This window comes from Melanostigma gelatinosum (assembly GCF_949748355.1).
Source record: "Melanostigma gelatinosum genome assembly, chromosome: 12".
Taxonomy (NCBI): domain Eukaryota; kingdom Metazoa; phylum Chordata; class Actinopteri; order Perciformes; family Zoarcidae; genus Melanostigma; species Melanostigma gelatinosum.
The window spans coordinates 26,035,227-26,053,996 of NC_136645.1; the positions used below are offsets into that span (position 1 = coordinate 26,035,227).

General features: G+C 39.4%; 1 protein-coding gene across 3 annotated transcripts in view; it reads right to left on the reverse strand.

The window, feature by feature from the left end:
- ltbp1 (latent transforming growth factor beta binding protein 1) overlaps positions 1-18,770 on the reverse strand; it is a 137,227-nt gene that overhangs the window by 69,749 nt on the left and 48,708 nt on the right. For all 3 annotated transcript variants that reach the window (XM_079280218.1, XM_079280217.1, XM_079280216.1), the window contains exons 5-8: positions 9,877-10,044; positions 5,518-5,724; positions 3,759-4,045; positions 1,129-1,231 (exon numbers count right to left, since the gene is read on the reverse strand). In XM_079280218.1, coding sequence (XP_079136344.1) covers positions 1,129-1,231; positions 3,759-4,045; positions 5,518-5,724; positions 9,877-10,044 — 765 coding nt within the window. The remainder of the gene's footprint in view (positions 1-1,128; positions 1,232-3,758; positions 4,046-5,517; positions 5,725-9,876; positions 10,045-18,770) is intronic.

Consider the following 18,770-nt stretch of genomic DNA (forward strand, 5'->3'; position numbering starts at 1 on the left):
CCTAAACTTTATGAGTAGAATACATCTTAAAACCTTCTATAAATTCCTTATAATAGTTTTAGAGACTCTCTTTTTAGGCTGTCAGAACTATGTAATTCTTCCAAAGAAAGAGCACCGAGTTAACAGTCAAGCTTTAAAGCAGCTCAGAACATTCCTCACTGAGCCCTGAGGCTGTGTTTTTTAACCTCATATCACAGTCAGTGAAGATCAAAATTCTGACTGCTACCAAAGATATTATGTTGGATATAATGGGTGGTGAGGCTGCTAGGAAGGTTGATACAGCACTGTTCCCAATAGGACAGTGGGCTGCTGCAGTGAGATGCTTCTGGACATGTTTGCACTATTGGAACAGGCGAGGGTTGCTAACACAATACAACTGATTTATTCCTGTACTAATTCTGTTTTTAAAGAAAGGAACACTGTACATGACCCCCTTGCTGTACATGATGTTACTACTTACAGCTACTTACTAAATAAATCAATATTTTGAACAGAAAATATTGATTTAAAAATGATTCTATTGATTCAAAAATGATTTTATTGCTTCTGCTAAAAAAGTGTGTTCTTGCTGTGTATGAAGATCAGAACTGTTACGGTAAGTGAATGGACCGTGTTGGCATCTCCACGAGCATTTTCTAGACTGAACTTATTTTCTAGAAAATAATAAAGTAATATAAAGAGCAACATAAAGAATTAAATCTAATACCAAGTAATAAACAAAGTTATGTTGTTACTTTTTAAAGGAGTAATACGTAAAAAGTGACTCAACACTGAAAAAACAGACCGTAGAATGCTGCTAATTGCTGCTGAATTGTCTTGTAGCTAAGTGTTACATGTTGTGTGTCGCAAGCCTGGATACAATCATTTTAAATATATATACACATTGATATAGTTGTATTGATAAAAGTGGGATAGCAGAGGTTTTTAAGATTATTTGCTATCAAGCTGTAGAACATGTTGTGGGTATTTAGGATGTTGAACCTTACTGGCATCTAGAATCTGCTAACCTGATTAAAACCACACACACAGCAGCTCATGTTTTGAGGCATGAAGAGGTTCTCAGAGAAATGTGTCAATTAGGTGTCCATAATGACAAAAAAAAAATCTGAGAAAAGCATCTGTACTTACATGGTTTCTTTGGACAATTCTGGCATTTGTGGAAACCCCAGGACGTCCCAATGGTCCCACAGCACTGCTCCTGCTTAGTGAGACCTGGCAGAGCCTTCCCACACTGAAACATACCGTACATATGTACACAGAGTGAGAGAGAAATAAAGGAATGGAAGAGGAATTATTATTTTTATTAGAATAAAAATTATGTTTTTGTATAGTCTGTTTCCTCTGCGTTTCTGATCCCCAGGTCAATCAGATGGCCACACATGCCGATAACAACACGCTCACAGTCCCTTATCTTTATGGTAACAGCTGGTCTGTAAAATGTGACCTGGTGATGGAGTGACTCTACATTTATGATGTTCACTTCAACTCAACATTGTGATTTTTTTACACTGAGACAATACATCTGCTCTTCATAATCTGTACAGCATACAACAGCCTCTGTCTTCCCCCCAAAAAACTTTTACTGATCTAGGGATCAACAAAGTCAGTAGGATCCATCCTCCTGGAAGCAATAATGTCCATCCAGTGGACTTACCAACTGACACTGCCATCCATAGAGTCAAACTATATGGCTAAAAACTGACACCCCTGAGATGTTGTTAATGTTCAGCTGAGGTTTCATACAGACACATATGTAAGTAAACACCTGAGCAGGGACAGTATTGACATCAGTGCATCATGGGCGACTGAGGCTTAGTGGAGAGCAGGGTCGTCCTTCAATCAAGGTATCGGCGGTTCGATCCCCGGCTCTGCTGGTTGCATGTCGATGGGCGAGACACTTAACCCCCAAAATTGTAGCTGTGCCTACGGTGTGTGAATGTTAGTTAGTCCTGATGGTGGGCATGGTAGCCTGCCAAAGACTAGAAAAACGCTGTACAAGTACAAGTCCATTTACCATTTCCCTGAATACTAGTGTGTGGGACCAGTGCTCAGAGTGTAGACACTAGCCTCATTTAATAATGGATTCACCACAAAACAATGAATTAGCCATTGTTGTTTATGAACCTGGTACCATTAGATGCTAGATGACAACGTTAGTGTAGGACCCCAATATGGCTATTGGCTATTTTAGTCAAATAGTAAGTTAATATAGCTTATTGGATTTTTCTTGCCCTACGTGAAGCTAGCTATGTGAAGATACAGTGGAGTTGTGTCTACATAAACATAGAATGTAGTAATTATCTCTATGGGTTTTGAACTCCAAGCTTCACTGTACTTAGTTTAGATTAGCTTTCATTGCATTTGTGAATGTGAGCGTGCCCTGGCTATCTCACGGTCGCTGCTCTACACTGCACTCATACGGAGGATTACAGCTGATAATGCTGTTCCGACTAACGACAACGTTGTGGAAGCGTAGCACCCACCCTCTGCCCTCTCAGGTAAGCACTGTTAGCTCTGCCAGCACTTTTGCCGTTGTTTTCATTGTTTGCACTGTTAGCGGTGTTAGCGCCGTTAGCTGCATGTTGAGAGGCAATAAAAATGCTTCCAATCTCGAATATAGCACTTTTGAAGTCCAATAAGGAATACTTTAGGAGTGGGCGATATTAAACATTGTTTTTGCGATACAAAATTGTGACTTTTTTCTCAAATTCCCCTTTCTGAATGTGACTACCGTAAGTGCTCCATTAGCTTCTACTCCTCCGAACTTTGCTAATTAATTACTTACCTGATGCAACTTGTCTTGTAGTTACTAGATGGGGAAGTATGTTGTGTATTGTAGCACCTTTGCTCTTTATCTCTGAAGTTCATGTGATAAAAGCACTTTTTATGAAACTGACTCCTTCAGAGCTGAGCCAGCAGCAACGTTACATTGGCTTTTAACTATTTGTTTTGCTGCTCTACCTGTACGTAGTCCTAATATAAAAGTAATGTAAAGTCTGTATGGCAACAGTTTACTCGAAGGTAATAATGTGACAGGACAAATTTGTATCAGTTTAAAATGGGATTATCATGATTGCCATGACATGGCACACCCTAGTTTACATACTTCCCCTCCTATTGAGAGGCTCCATTGATTGTTTTACATTATTTTCTAAGATGTATTTTTATTATTATTATCTGGAACGTGGTCGTGCCTCTTGTCGTGGCCCTGCTACTTTTTATTATTATTATTATTATAAGTCACATTCCTATGACTGATACCATTAATGCTTTTATTATATTGTTATTTTTATTATATTCACTGCTGCTGTTATTATTAGTAGTCATACCTTTTCCATCATTATTATGGCTACTACTCTCATTATATGAATCATTTATGTCATATGCATTAAATGTGTTCAGAATGAACAGCGTAACATTCTGTCCACGTGACATCTATCACACTTCTGTCCATCCTGATAGAGGGATCCCTCCTCTGTTGCTCTCGCTAAGGTTTCTTCCTTTTTCTCTCCCTCTTAAAGGGTTTTTTTGGGGTAGTATTTCCTGTACTGATGTGAGAGTCCCGGGACAGAGAATGTCGTATGTGTACAGATTATAAAGTCGTGTGAGGAAAATTTGTGATTATGGGCCCTGCAAAAAAAATGGAATTGAATTGAAATGTATTTCATTTGCTACAAGTTACACAAATCATTCTTGTTCCTTCAGATGATTTTCCGTTGAATTGAGCTAGCATGCAGTAGACATTTCTGACAGGGTACCTGACTCCCTGCTGTCTCCTGGAAGCAGCGACCGAGAGTGTTCTTGGAGGTGACAGGCTGGTAGCCATGCTGGCTGGGATAAACTATGTTGTAGCCGTGGTGCTGGATCTTCTGGCTGCTCTCTGTGTGGTGATAGGTGTAACTGGTGGATGAAGAGGAGCCTGACTGGGAACCTTTCAGCTGTTGCCCGTTGTTGTGGTAGTTATCCAGCTGGGACACCTGGTGGACCTGGACAGAGGCCTCTGGAGGATGTTTGATGTGGATGTTGACGATGCTGGGGTTGAACACTGAAGGAACATGGGACAACATGAACAATACAATTATTACAGAACAATGTCATTATAAAAAGGAAGGGGTGGATATTACTGGAAAGAATGTGTAATATTCTTAAGGGGACACATATAGATTAGTCTTTAAAGCATAAGTGGTTAGGGGAGCTTTGTCAAGTCTGATAGCGTATTCACATTATCGCAGAAAAACAGCTTCCTCTATTATTGTGAATGTGGTGTGTTGCGACTGACCACTGCTTGAACTGAAAGATCAACTTGTGCTTTGAGATTACAAAGTTATTGCAGAAAACCTGTGTGACAAACTGGGGGATTAGAGTTGGAAACATGTGAGTGTTTATCCAGCAGGGAGGATCGAACACTTCTGTGTTGCATTATGGGAATTGTAGTATTGTAGTGAGTAGAAATCTGGACGTCATTTTCGATTTTGAGGTAAGACAATTTATTTATTTATTAGGCCATAGGTTGAAATACATTTATGAACTGCATAATATTCCTTCTTAGTCTGCTGTAGTAATCTATAAGTCATGTCCTGAATTTGTGTTTTACATTAAGACATTTTAAGTGATTGAAAATCCCTTAAGTCCTGCTCCCTCCAGAGTATTCTCTGTATGTCAGTCCCTACATCGACAGAGGGCTACTCCAGCAGAAGCTGACACTCAGCTGTCTCTTGCTACTCTTACTACCGGTAAGTGAAGATGGGGGACAGCTAACTAGTCTCAAAAATAAATTTTGAAAAATTATAATTTTCTTGAGCACAAGACTCTTGTCCAACTGGCAGTCCAAAACCCAGAAATATTTAGTTTAGGACACAAAACAGAGCCAAAGCAGCAAACAGTCACATTGGAGAAGTTGGACCAAGTTGGGCCACACAGCTGCGTCTCTCGGCAGTCTGCTGAACTGTGTTAATTCAAAAAATGTCTCTCAACCTTGCTCTCACTATCCCGCCAACTTTATGGAAGTGTAATATAAAATGACTGGAGTGCCTCTTTAACACCAAAATGATGTTCAAATTGAGTGTGGGCCTTTTGCAGGTATTTAACAGCTATTGGAGACGTAATATTTGTAACTTATTATTCTAACTGAAACAGAGCCAGCTAGAGAAAAATCTTTCGAACTAATGCAGGTGGGGAGACTATTACAATGACTAACACACTCACGCCAGTGTTTATACACGTTTTAAGCCATTTACTACAAGTAACCTCAACTCTACATTACTGCTGGCCACATTCCAGAGCTGTAGAATTTCATATTTGTGAGTTGTGCTTTTTACGACGATCAATGCAGCCTTTGCAATGCATGACTTGCAGCAAATGGGCTAAATAATGCATCCTTTTCAGGAAGTTCACTGATAAACAATAGGAAAGTCGTACTCCTCCACTTTTTCCACCCACATTTTCCATCTAGATCATAAACCCAACTGTTTAGCCTTTAATTGTACTGCTAGCATCACAGTTGTGCTTTTCACTCACCGGGATTCTGGCCGTTGCTGTAGGTCAGAGGCAGTGTATGTGTGGAGTGGACCTGAGTTTGTCTGTAGCCGCCTGATGTCTGCTGGTGCTGCTGGTGTCCGTTCTGAACAGGCATCTGACAGAACTTGCCAGTGAAGTTGGGAGGGCACTGACACTTGTCCCTGGTGCTGCACTTCCCACCATTCATACACGGCAGGTGACACACCACTGAGGAAGAGAAAAGAGAACAAGAGGTAGATGATGTTGATGCACTAATGCTTCCACACACAGTTACAAACAAAAAAAGGACTCGCCTTTATAAATACATCTAGGACTGTATTTGGATTCACATTTGTCTGACTTTTCAATGTATCTGTCAATAATTAGGCTTAAGTACATACGTCATAGTTGGATTGGAAGCTGAGCGAATTGAGTGCTGTACAGGGCAGGGAATCTTAAATGTGCATGTCATCCATCCAACAAAGTTGGATTTATAAGCTTTGTTGTCAAAAATCTATCACTGAAAATAAACAATCAGCAACCATGCATGTCACTAATATGATAATATCAATTTTAAATATTATTCTATTTTATGTCATGGTAACTGATTAGTTGGAAGGTGTGGATTAACTTTCAGTAACCGGACGGTATAATCAGACAGGTGCATTTCCAGCCACCTGTTTTTATGCACATTTTCAATTTAGGCATAAAAAAGCAAGAAATTCCTTACATTTTTTTTAAAGGAACAGTGGTGTAAAATGTACCTGAAACTAAGAATTGTAGTGTTTTACTGAGCTCAGAAAAGGCCAATTATCTAACCTCAAATCTTAACAGTTCACTCTCACAAGAAGTAGAACAGGTGAAAAAAATTCCTTGGGAATTGACCCTTCGCTAAGCCCCGCCCCTGTTTCTAATTGGTCAAGCTGTCACGGTTACCATGGAGCCACTGTCACTAACTGCACTCCGTACTAGAGCACAGTGTAAAAATACTTACTAAAAGTCCCATATTTAAAATGTTAATTAAGTAACAGTACAAAATTATTGGAATCTAAATATACTTAAAGTACCAAAAGTACAAAATTATGCAGAATGGACAATTTCCAATATATTTATGGTAGACCTATAACATTGGATTATAATTGTTGATGTATTAATGTGTTCATCGGTTTAATGTTGCAGCTGTTAAAGGTGGAGCTAGTTTTAAGTACTTGATGTAGGTAATAATCAGGCTATAAACTAATTAATAATACATCATAGTTTAACAGTTGATTTATATTTTATATTAATAATCTGAATCTGCAAAGTAGCCTAACAAGTAACTAATGTTGTCGAATAAAAGTAGTTAAAAGTACAATATTTCCCTCTGAGATGTAGTGGACGAGAAGTATAAAGTTAAATAAAATGGAAATTCTCAAGTAAAGTACAGGTACCTCATAATTGTACTCAAGTATTGAGTAGCCTAAATATACTTAGTTACATTCCACCACTGCTGGAGCACAAAATTGTTGACAAGAGTTCAAAGCCCCCGGACCCCTTCAAGGGTTACGAGGTCCACCACCATAGTCTCACAAAATCCGTTGAAGAACACTGAGTAAAACTCTGCATTTGAGGTTTTGAGTTTACCATTATATAACGAGAAACAACGTGACAGAAGAGCCAGCCAGGCTTAGAGACAATCAGACTGGGAAGAACTGGGCCGCTGTCCCAGGGAGCATTTTTCTGCTGATTAGCTGGTGAAAAGCCCTGAGGCATCTATCTGACGTAGAACTAGACTTCATTTGGTTGAAAATAAAGTTTTTGTTCACTGAGATATGATCATTCTTTAGTAAGAAATACAAACTCCACAATACAAGACAATCTAAAATGACAAAACGTTTATATACTTTATACGGCTTTGAGGTTTATATTTTTCCTTAACCTTATCTTCTGGAACTTTTTTGGCTCTGTTAATTGGCCAACATGTCATCATGGGTTGTAGGCTGAGTGTGAAAAGATCCTCCCGTTCCTTCCATTGTATCTTGAATCAACACTCCTCTCTAACCCCTTCTGTCATCGGGTAAGTATGACAAACAAGACAAGTGCAATTTATTGTCTCGGCCCTTCGAGCTCGGTCTGGACTGAAAATAGCTAGTCCAGTTCCCTGGCTCAGGTCGGCCCTCTATCACACAGATGAGAAGGACGGAGGAAGGAAGGGAAGAGTCAAGGCAGGGGAGGAATGAGGCGAGCCTGGACATGCACAGGAGATTAAAGCTCCATTTCTCCCCCTTCAGTCAGATCCATGTGCAGTGTGAATCTGCAACAGCAGGTTGGAAAAGTAACCAATAAAACAAATATCTGGTTTACTGTTCTGTATTTCTAACTGATGTAACCAATAGATGACTCTGGGTTGTTATTATTGCAGTGGCACCTAACAAGTGAACCTGCATATTGCACTGTAATGTATGTGAATTAATTACTTCATAAGAGCCTTTGCTTAGAAATATTTTCCGAAAAACAAAAACAACAAGTAAAAGCAAGCCCCTCTGTTCATTTATTTTATTTTATGAAATTCCATTAAATCCCAGGGACCGCTAAAGACAGAGTGGTCTACCTACATGGGCCAATGGCAAGTCTCTACTAGCTGGGTAGACTCTAGCGTTTCCTTGCCAACCTTCCACTTTTGCAATGCTGTTTTAGAATACATACAGTTTGATGATTAATCATTCACCTCATTCACACAAGTTAACTTATCTGTCTGAGAGGGTGACTGGCTATCGGTACAAACCCAAACATCTGTTCTTCCCCTGTCAGCGTTCGGTTCACCTCTGCCAGCTTGATTAAGCCTGGAGTCAGTTCATGACAGCTTTTCACATTTGTTCAAAATAAGTGATTTATTTTTTCTTTGATTTAGTTTAGTTATCTCTAAAAAGGAAATACAGGTACAGTATTGTGCTGACTGTGGTCAAAAATAAAAAGAATAAAACCGGTTCCAAATTTTTAATAAATGCTGTTGTGAAAAGTTTTTTGGAATATTTTGACTGCCTCAGAGCCTGGTCTATGATTTGGCAGTACAGGACTTCTTTGAATGAAATGTAGCTCACCCACCAACATAATGTAAGTGGTTCCTTTGTATCTACATCTGTCAAAAACCCAATGGATACATTATAATTCCACTCAGAATCAGAGTGGTTCCAGCAGACACCCTGCAGTCTGTAATATGTTAAAATTACTTATTTACTGCATTCCCTCACAGTGCCTGTGCAATGGCAATGAAGTTGAATTTAATGTAATGTAATCTAATACTACAAAATATGTGTGCACAGTACAGTCGCCGCAGTCAAATGTCCTACAACTACAAGAGTTTTATTTTGTTATTCCAGGTTGAAAATGTTTCTTTCCACTACCGTTCCCATAGTACATCCATGTTTAAGGTGATCTATGTTTTCCTACAAAGGACGCCATCGCTGAATAACTGTTTTAAAAACACACATTATGTATAATGACTCATGGCAAACCACGCCAAAAGTTTATTCACAGCAGCATTTCCTCTTCAAAAGAAAAAACGATTTAAATTGAATATTCAAAATAATAGTTTGTCCATTTTAGATTCTACCGTGTGACCACCTCCTCAGAGGTACAGATATTTGGTAATTGGTTCGTGGCTCAAATTGTCAAATTTGATCTTGAAGCAAAATGTATTTAACTGCTATGAGTAAACCCAGACATAACTACAAATCCACTCCAGTAAACAAAAAAACCCATCCCTCCCAGTCACCCACAGATACAAGTCTGGTGGTACTCCAGTTTTACTAATTTGTTCAGCTGAGTCAGACAGGAATTCATCTTGTTCCGCTCTTCCCATGTTTTTGCATGTGTCAGAGCTGGAGATCTGTTCCTTGTAAGGACTGAGGCAAGTTCAGACACAGTTTGCCGGGTCTGTGCAATACATTAAAGAACACCCACATCACATGCTCCATTGCACAGAGCTTGTTTCATGATCCCTGAGGCTGCAATGTTCTTGTATACACTCATTCAAAGTATGTTCATCTCCTATAGAGTTCAAGATGAGGGCTACTCTCAAATCAAAGAGTTTGTCAGGCAAGAAAATAAACAAGCGTATGCTGCCTGGTGTTTACAGATGACAGTACATAAAGAAACACATGTAGAATGGAAACAGAAATCCGAGTAGACTCTTCCAATTGGTGTTTGTAAGCTAAATGATTTGCTAGGATTAAGTAAAAGATTTGAATGTCGACAAACGTGTTGTCCATCAACAGGTCTAATATCACAGCCGGTTAGCAGCAGTACCATCCATAGAGAGCAGTGTGTGTGCGTGTGCGTGTGTGAATTGGTGAATATACAGGGTCTCAAAAGCAACACACAGAACTGTGGATCACTCACCTACTCTGAAGTTGGGTGCTGTCAGTGTGTCTGTAGCGTGGCCGTTCTCACTGATGATGGTGGTGGTGTTTCCCAGCTCGCAGTTGTTATGACATCTGCCTCCTATGCAGGTTAATTTGCAGATGGTTGGTGTGAAGACCACCTTGATCCTTCCTGTATGGTTGCCCACTGCCACCGAGAGCATGACAGAAACCAAGAGGAGGGGAGGGGAGAGCACACCAACCTTTGATTATTCTTTGATCCATTGGAAAACATGAAATCACTTTCAAGTTGGAGCTTGTCATAATCAACTGGGGAGGCTCCAGTCAAAACATCAACACAAAACGTACTATATCATTTTAAATTTAGAGAAACGTGTGATGTGTGTCCCCCTCTCTAACTGTTTCTCCTCCTCTTCCACTGCTCCTAAATCCAGTGGCGCCTCTGAAATGGGAGCAGGAATCAAGAAAAGAAATCTGGGACAGAGAGAAGTCAGCAAACAAAACTCTGGGATGTCTTCCAGTTCTTCATTCTAAGTCTCTGAGAGGTGGATATCAGCATATGAGCATACCAAGCTTTATTCCAGAACAGACAAACAGCAAGCATACCACCTTCCGCTTCTGCGCCTGTTTTCCTTTCTCTCTGGTTTTCTTCTCATTCTATCTTCCTTCATCGTTTTTACTGTTGATTTTCAGCAAACCATTGTCAGGAACTTTAACCCCTCAAATAAAGAGAAAGTGCTCCAAAGATCCTTTGCTATGCGTTCTCACTGAGATCAGGAAGAAGTACTGGAAGACAGCATCTCTGTGTCCCTCTCCACCCTCATAAACCCAGCCCTCAGTACAGACTGACAGGAGGAAGAGGTGAGTGAAGAAATACTGGATCCCATCTCAAAGTATCTGACACATTTAGTCTTCTTCCCTAATGTACACCAATGTCTACATACGTCTCTTCGGGTGCGTTTACATTTTCTCCACTAATTCTTTCAACTTGATTCACTTTTAATAACATCCCTGCCTCAGCTCCAAACCCCTGTCTCCAGTGCTCAGGGCTTTGTTGTGGCTGTCAGCTGTTCACACCAGTGAAGCGTGAAGTACGGCCAAGCAGGCGGAGGAATGTTTTCTAAACCTGAGAGGCAGGAAAAACCACTGGATAAAACACACCTGGCTGCCGAAACATTCACTAATAGGTGCAAAAATTGACTGTTAACGAGATACCTAATATGATGTAGTGGTTACAACCAAACACCAACAGAGAGGTGGTTTAAGAAATGCCTCCACGTATATGGATGTCCAAGATTTGAAGTCTAAACATGGTTTGCACAATTCCCTTTGATGGGAAGATTATTCCCAAAAGGAAGTAGGAAGGAAAAGGCATGGTAAGGTAACTCTGGACGGGCAAAGCGAGGGCTCTTGCTTCCTTAAAAGAACAGTACGTGAGACAAATGTAAACAAAAGGTTCCAAATCACAGACCTGGAACCTCCTGACTCACTTCCACAGTTAAAAGTGACATATTTTCTATCATACTTAAGTGAGGAACACAGATTGCTTATTTTCAAACTCTTCAGTTATGTCTGTTACTATAGTTGTTTTCAGCATGAAAAATCTGTTAAAGATGGATTTTCACAAACTGCTAAGACTACAGCCAATGGCTAGCTGACCACTGACATGCACTTTCTGTTCATTCTGTCCCACTGTTAAGGCAAATAAGTGGAAAGTTTAAGACTGATAGACTCTGAAGAACATCAACAAAAGAAACCAGACATCATTTGTTCATATTCTGCCTCCTAAAATATAAACGTTTTCTGATGATGTCCTGACAGTAGAGGCACACAGAGTGTCATTGCCTTCCATCCCACATATGATTCAAATGACATCTACAGTTAAGGCCTGCTTAAGTTTAGATATCTGAGACCACTGGGTTAAAAAGATCCTCACGCACACTCACACTCACATAAGAAGTTCAGTTTACTGAACCGTTTTAAACTGAAACTCAACTACTACTACTAAACTAAACTAGTATGTCAAAATGTTATAAAGTGAAAATCACTGCTTCACTAAACTGAACAGCCAGTCAGCTATATCTTTCCCCAACCCCAGAATGGACCAAAAAACCAGCTGCTGATAAGAGCTGATCAGTGGCGGCTGGCCAATAGAGGGCGCCCTAGCGCACCCCCCCCCCCCCTTGAGCCACAAAAAATTAAAATAAATTAAAATAAATTATACAAATATTTGTGTTTTTGAAATATGGAATGCATCATTATAAAATATGATATCTGCACAAAATATATGCTTTTCCTCCACGTCCTCTCCGCCTGTCTGCATGTATCAGCAGCTCTGGGGCGCTGGAGAATCTGCCCACAGGAGGCGGGTCTATGAAGCAGTTTAGCCAATTGCTGATTAAAGATATAAATGTGTGACATACAATTTAGCCAATTAGCGTCCTCTTATACATTCAGCGATGGGCAGAATTCGTTCTGCCCCAAGCTGCTCGTTCTCGTCAGGAGTAGTCTCTACAGACCAGTGCCAGCGCCACGAGCACTGCTCCTCCAAGACCCGTTTGAGAGGAGAACTTTTGTAGAAAAACTCCAGGTGAAAGAGCTGATATCAGATCAACATGACCCCACAATCACACAGCAGACTTGCAGGAAAGGGAAGCAGTACATGCAAAGCTTCTCTACGAGCTGTACACCAGACAGGTTTGGCTAGCTGGATGACGTCATGCTAATAACTTATTTAGCTTTTTAGCTTTTTAAAACAATGGGGCTGTCCCCTGTATCCAGCACGGACAGTTAGGGAGTGAGAGACATGAAGCAGCTGTCTGAGAAATGTATATATATATATATATATATATATATATACATACATATATATACGTATATATATATATATATATATATACATACATATATATACGTATATATATATATATATATACATACATACATATACGTATATATATATATATACATACATACATACATATACGTATATATATATATATACATACATACATATATACATATATGTATATATATATATATACATACATACATATATACATATATGTATATATATATATACATACATACATATATACATATATGTATATATATATATATATACATACATACATATATACATATATGTATATATATATATACATACATACATATATACATACATATATACATATATACATACATATATATATATATATATATATACATACATATATACATACATATATATATATATATGTATGTATATATATATATATATATACATACATATATACATATATATATATATATATACACATACATACATATATACATATATATATATATATATATATATACATATATATACATATATATGTATATATATATGTATACATATATATGTATATATATATGTATATATATATACATATATATATGTGTATATATATATGTGTATATATATACATATATATATACATATACATATATATATATATACATATATACATATATATATACATATATATATACATATATATATATATATATATATATATATATATATATTATACTGAATTGCTTGTGAGGGTGACAAAAATACGATGTCCTGACATGTTTGTTTAAGTGTTATTTACTGCTTTTATCATGTTGGAATAAATGTTAAATATTTAACTGCAAAGTACTAATGCGTTTTTGATACCTTAATTTTTTTTAAATTGATTGGATATGGCACAGCCATACCTAGAAAATGTTCCACCAGCCGCCACTAGAGCTGATTAGAGGCAAAGGTGCTGGACACACCGCAAAACCTACAGAAAACATGCAGCGACTCCTCATGGCTAAAATGTCAGTTCTGTATGTCAGTGCCCTTTGGCGTAACACTATGAAGTTCCCACAGAATCCAATCACTTTTAATTAATTGTGATAATTGTTTTCATGGCTGTTTACACCAGTCAGTTTAAATGTGGTTCTCGACAGGTGGTATAAATATCTGCTTCAGGGGAGGAATATGCATTGAAAATCACTTCAAATTCTCTTCACAATAAATGTGTTGTTTTCTAACAGCTTTTCAAGCACCTCTGTATTTTACGTAATCATAACAATCACAGCCTGTCAAAACTACTTTGACAAGTCTCTGAGCAGTAGGTCCCTGTCCACAGCGATGACAAAACATTTCCAAATCCTCTGAAACCTTCCTCCCTCCTCCTCACATCTATGCCTTTGTAAGTATGCACACACTGCTGGCAGATTTCTTTGGGTGTGTCGAGCATATGGAAAGGGAGTCAGGAGAGCATCTCAGACACAACACAGACATCAATCAACTTGAAGGACAAAAATGTTGAGGGTGAGATTCGTCCAGGCTGCAGGAAGGCTGGAGCGGCAGGGGAAAGTGTAGCAGGGAGGAATGATAGTGTTAATACTGAAGTCAAGGGGGGTCATTTCTTTCTGAGGTTTATGTGATCCACGTCAGGGAATAAAAATGCACGAGCCTCAGAGGTAAAACGTACGCAGTACAGACGCTGAAGTCTGGAATGATTAAAAACACTTTTTAAGAGAAGTTTACTGGTACCCAGTGGTGGGCCTTCAAGGCCTTCTCTGCTGGCCTAAACTGAATCATAAAGTTATAGCTGTTTTATAATTTAATATTTTTTCTTAAATACACTACATGTATTATAATTTATAAAAATATTTTTCCCATTATCTTATTTTCTCATTGCACAGCTACTGTCTTCCTCAGTTGCTCTGCTTCCAGTGCAGCTTGTTTTAAGTAGAGCTCTTATCCAATCAGATCTCACCTCTGTGTCTCCAGGTAAGAAGAGAGGCAGAGGCCTGCAGACTCACAAGTGAATCAGTGGCCGAGCACGTGACTATTGAGAAACAAAACTTAAAGTAGCCATCAGAGGCTTAGTCAGAGTAGTAAGAGTTCAAATTGAAAGCTATGGAAGAAATTATGAAATATTTTGCATTTTGCTTGGTTTAGATTATTTATTTTTTAACACTCAATGGCTGAAGGAGGAGAAACGGATTTGTGAGTTGGGATTTAACTGTGGGATTCAACTCTTTGTCAACAAAGAAAGTAGGATGGAGTTTGTCTTTAATTAAGTGAACAGCATTTGGTAAGTCACCTGCGTTTGTTTTTTTACATCTAATATCTGAATGGCCAACGAGTGAGCGCCCGCCACTCGGAACCATAAAACCAAGTCCCGGATTTCACCCGGGGGACATTCTGGAGGTATTGTGGCCGGGTGATGTGCCTCTTTGCTGGGGAGGTATGAGCCGAGAGTGGCGGGGTGTTATGGAGGTATCTTTTATTTTACACGCGGGCCTTTGTGGAGGTGTTGTAGCCGCGTAATGTTCCTCGTTACTCGAGCTGGATGAGCGCATTTCTGCTGGAGACAGGCGGCGTGTTGTGGTAGTATTCTGACCGCGTAATAGGGAGAAGGAGAGGCGGTGGTGGAGAGGGAAAAAAATGTTAAAATGTTGATTCGAAACGTATTTGTAATACGTCAATGTCATAAGTCAAACACAAACGTAATCAGGGAGAAAATATGTTTTTGGTCAAATGTAATTGAGAATGCATTTTAGTTTTGGGGGAATGTAATTTTTTGGAGACAGTGCAGTGAGGTTCTGGCTAACAGTCTGAAGCCTTCTTATTTACGTCGCCACCTGAACACCAAGCATGCCCGTGCAAGTCAAAAGCCCCTTACATTGTTTATATCGAAATTGGAGGAGTTACAAAACAGCCCAAAACAACTGCAGTCTCATTCATGTTGGGTCTACAAAACACGCACTGCAGGCTTCATATCTGGTCACAGAATAGCAAGAAAGGGGCTACCGCACATAACGAAGACGTGTGCTTGCCAGCTGCCAAAGCGATGGTGGAATGTATGAGTGGAGAGAGAGAAGCAAACAAGTTGGATGTGATCCCGGTGTCCAACAACACTGTCGCGCGCATCGATGCTTTGTCCGAAGACATCCTGGCTACATTAGTCGGTCACGTGAAGAAGAGTGAGTTTTACTCTCTGCAAGTAGACGAGCCTACAGATGTGGCCAATCTGGCCACTCTTCTGGTGTACGTCCGTTACCTTTTCGAAGGCGTACGTTGCAGGGAGTTTTTTCGTCGTTTTTGTGTTTTTATCTTGTAAACAAACGCCACGCGCGAGCAAAGTGTTCTCTCATTGGTCCGATGTTTATGCGGCTATACATTTTTTTAAGGGTGTTTGGGGGGGGGTTGGTGGTGCGTGAACCGTGAACCCGGTCGGGATGTAGAAGGGGGTTGCTCTAGACTGAACTGCTTTTTGCACTTTTGGTTAGGAAGTTATGGGCCCAAGGCTACATTGCTACTAGGATAACACTGGAATATCCGATCAAACTGTCAGCAGTCTGTTGCATCGTGGGTAATGTTTGCACCAGGTTATGAAAAGGAAGAGGCATTTCGATTTTTTTATAGATATTTTTGATTGTCCATTATGAGTCCAACAATGCTATAGATAATAAATAGAGAATAAGTGGCGTACTCTATCAACACAACCGTGGGTGGTCAATGCTACAGCAACACTTTATTTAGAGACCAGAACATTTCAGCTTCGGGGCTACATCAAGGTTAATGGCGTAGAAGGCAAGGCAAGGCAGGCAAGTTTATTTGTATAGCACATTTCAACAACAAGGTAATTCAAAGTGCTTCACATAAAACCATTAAAAGCATCAAAACATAAGGCAAAAGAAAAGGAGATTTAAAAACAATTAAGAACATTCATTAAAACATTAAAAAAACAGTGCAAGAAATAAAATGCTGTAGTAAAATGCAGAAATGCAGGAAATTTATTAATATATGAATTGAATGTGGTTCAATTAAAGGCAGCAGCAAACAGAAAAGTCTTCAATCTTGATTTAAATGAGCTGAGGGTCTCAGCAGACCTGCAGCTTTCTGGGACTTTGTTCCAGATATGTGGAGCAGAAAAACTGAACGCTGCTTCTCCATGTTTAGTTCTGACTCTGGGAACAGATAGTAGACCGGTCCCAGATGACCTGAGGGGTCGGGATGGTTTATAAGGTAGCAGCAGATCAGAGATGTATTTTGGTCCTAAACCATTCAGTGCTTTGTAAACCAACAGCAGGATTTTAAAGTCAATTCTTTGTTGGACAGGAAGCCAGTGCAAAGACCTCAGAACTGGAGTGATGTGATCCACCCTCCTGGTCTTAGTGAGGACTCGAGCTGCAGCTTTCTGACGGACTTTTTACAGAGACCTGTAAACACACCGTTACAGTAGTCCAGTCTGCTGAAGATAAATGCGTGGACAAGTTTTTCCAAATCCTGTTGAGACATAAGTCCTTGATATATTCTTCAGGTGATAGTAGGCTGATTTTGTAATTGTCTTGATATGGCTGTTCAGGTTGAGATCTGAATCCATAACTACACCTACATTTCTGGCTTGGTTTGTGGGTTTTAACATCAGTGACTGAAGCTGAGCGGTGATTTTCAATTGTTCGTCCTTGGTACCGAAAACAATTACTTCTGTTTTATCTTTGTTTAATTGAAGAAAATTCTGGCACATCCAGTTGTTGATTTGTTCAATGCAGTTACCCAGCCCTTGTATGGGATTATAGTCCCCTGGTGACATAGTTATGTAGATTTGTGTGTCGTCTGCATAATTATGATAACACACTTTGTTGTTTTCCATAATCTGAGCAAGTGGAAGCATGTAGATGTTGAACAGAAGAGGCCCCAGTATTGAACCTTGGGGAACACCACATGTCATTTTAGTCAGCTCCGATGTGTAATGAGCCACAGACACAAAGTATTCTCGGCCCTTCAAGTAGGATTCAAACCAGTTAAGTGCTGTGCCAGAGAGTCCCACCCAGATTTTTAGTCTTTATAGGAGTATGGCATGGTCGACCATGTCGAATGCAGCACTGAGATCTAGTAAGACTAAGACTGAACTTCTGCCATTGTCTATGTTAAGTGGATGTCGTTGAAAACCTTAACAAGAGCAGTTTCAGTGCTGTGGTGCTGTCGAAAGCCTGACTGGAAAACATCAAAGCAGTTATTTACGGTCAAGAAGTTGGTCAGCTGTTGGAAAACCGCTTTTTCAATTATTTTACTCAAAAATGGGAGGTTTAATATTGGCCTATAATTTTTCATCGTTGCGGAGTCTAAACTAACCTTCTTTAAGAGTGGTTTAATAACTGCAGTTTTTATGGCTTGTGGGAAGACACCTGAGAGAAGGGATGTGTTTACAATTTGTAAAAGATCAGTGGTCATGCAGTTTGAAATATTTTTGAAAAAGTGTGTTGGTAGAATATCCAAGCAGCAGGAGGATGACTTCAGATGTTGTATAATGTCTTCTAGGCTTCTACGGTCGATTGAATGAAATTGTGTCATGATATTTGAATGGATGTTAAAAGGGATTAAGGACAGCCAAAGAGGTTTTATCTGAACAAAAGAAAAAATCCTTTTGAGACACGCTTTTTGTTTTTTTACAATGAAACATGAATAAACACTTGTATGTTATGCTACTGCTGGAGTTTTAGAACTTAGAACTAGTAGGTATGTGAACTAGTCGTGCCATTCCATTCTCTGATTGCACACCATCATGGCACTCTTATTCGGTCATTGCGGTGATGGCAAGGGGATCCTCTCTGCCCAAACCTTCAGTCAGGGCCAAGACTATTAACATTTGTCGGAGGTAGTTTTGATGGTGTGGGAGAGCTGAGGAATAGTTGAGGGGAGACGGGGAATAACTTTCCCAGATGTGGCACCAAAGCCTGTTGTTGACAGGCCGTCTGTCGCGTGAGACTGGGCTGAAAGAAAGGCTGCAAGCTTCCTGTTTTAGAAGAGCAAACGTGTCTGCTACTTTCACAAAGTGTAGCGCTGACTGCATGCTGCGTAAAAAACAGCCGTGGTATTCC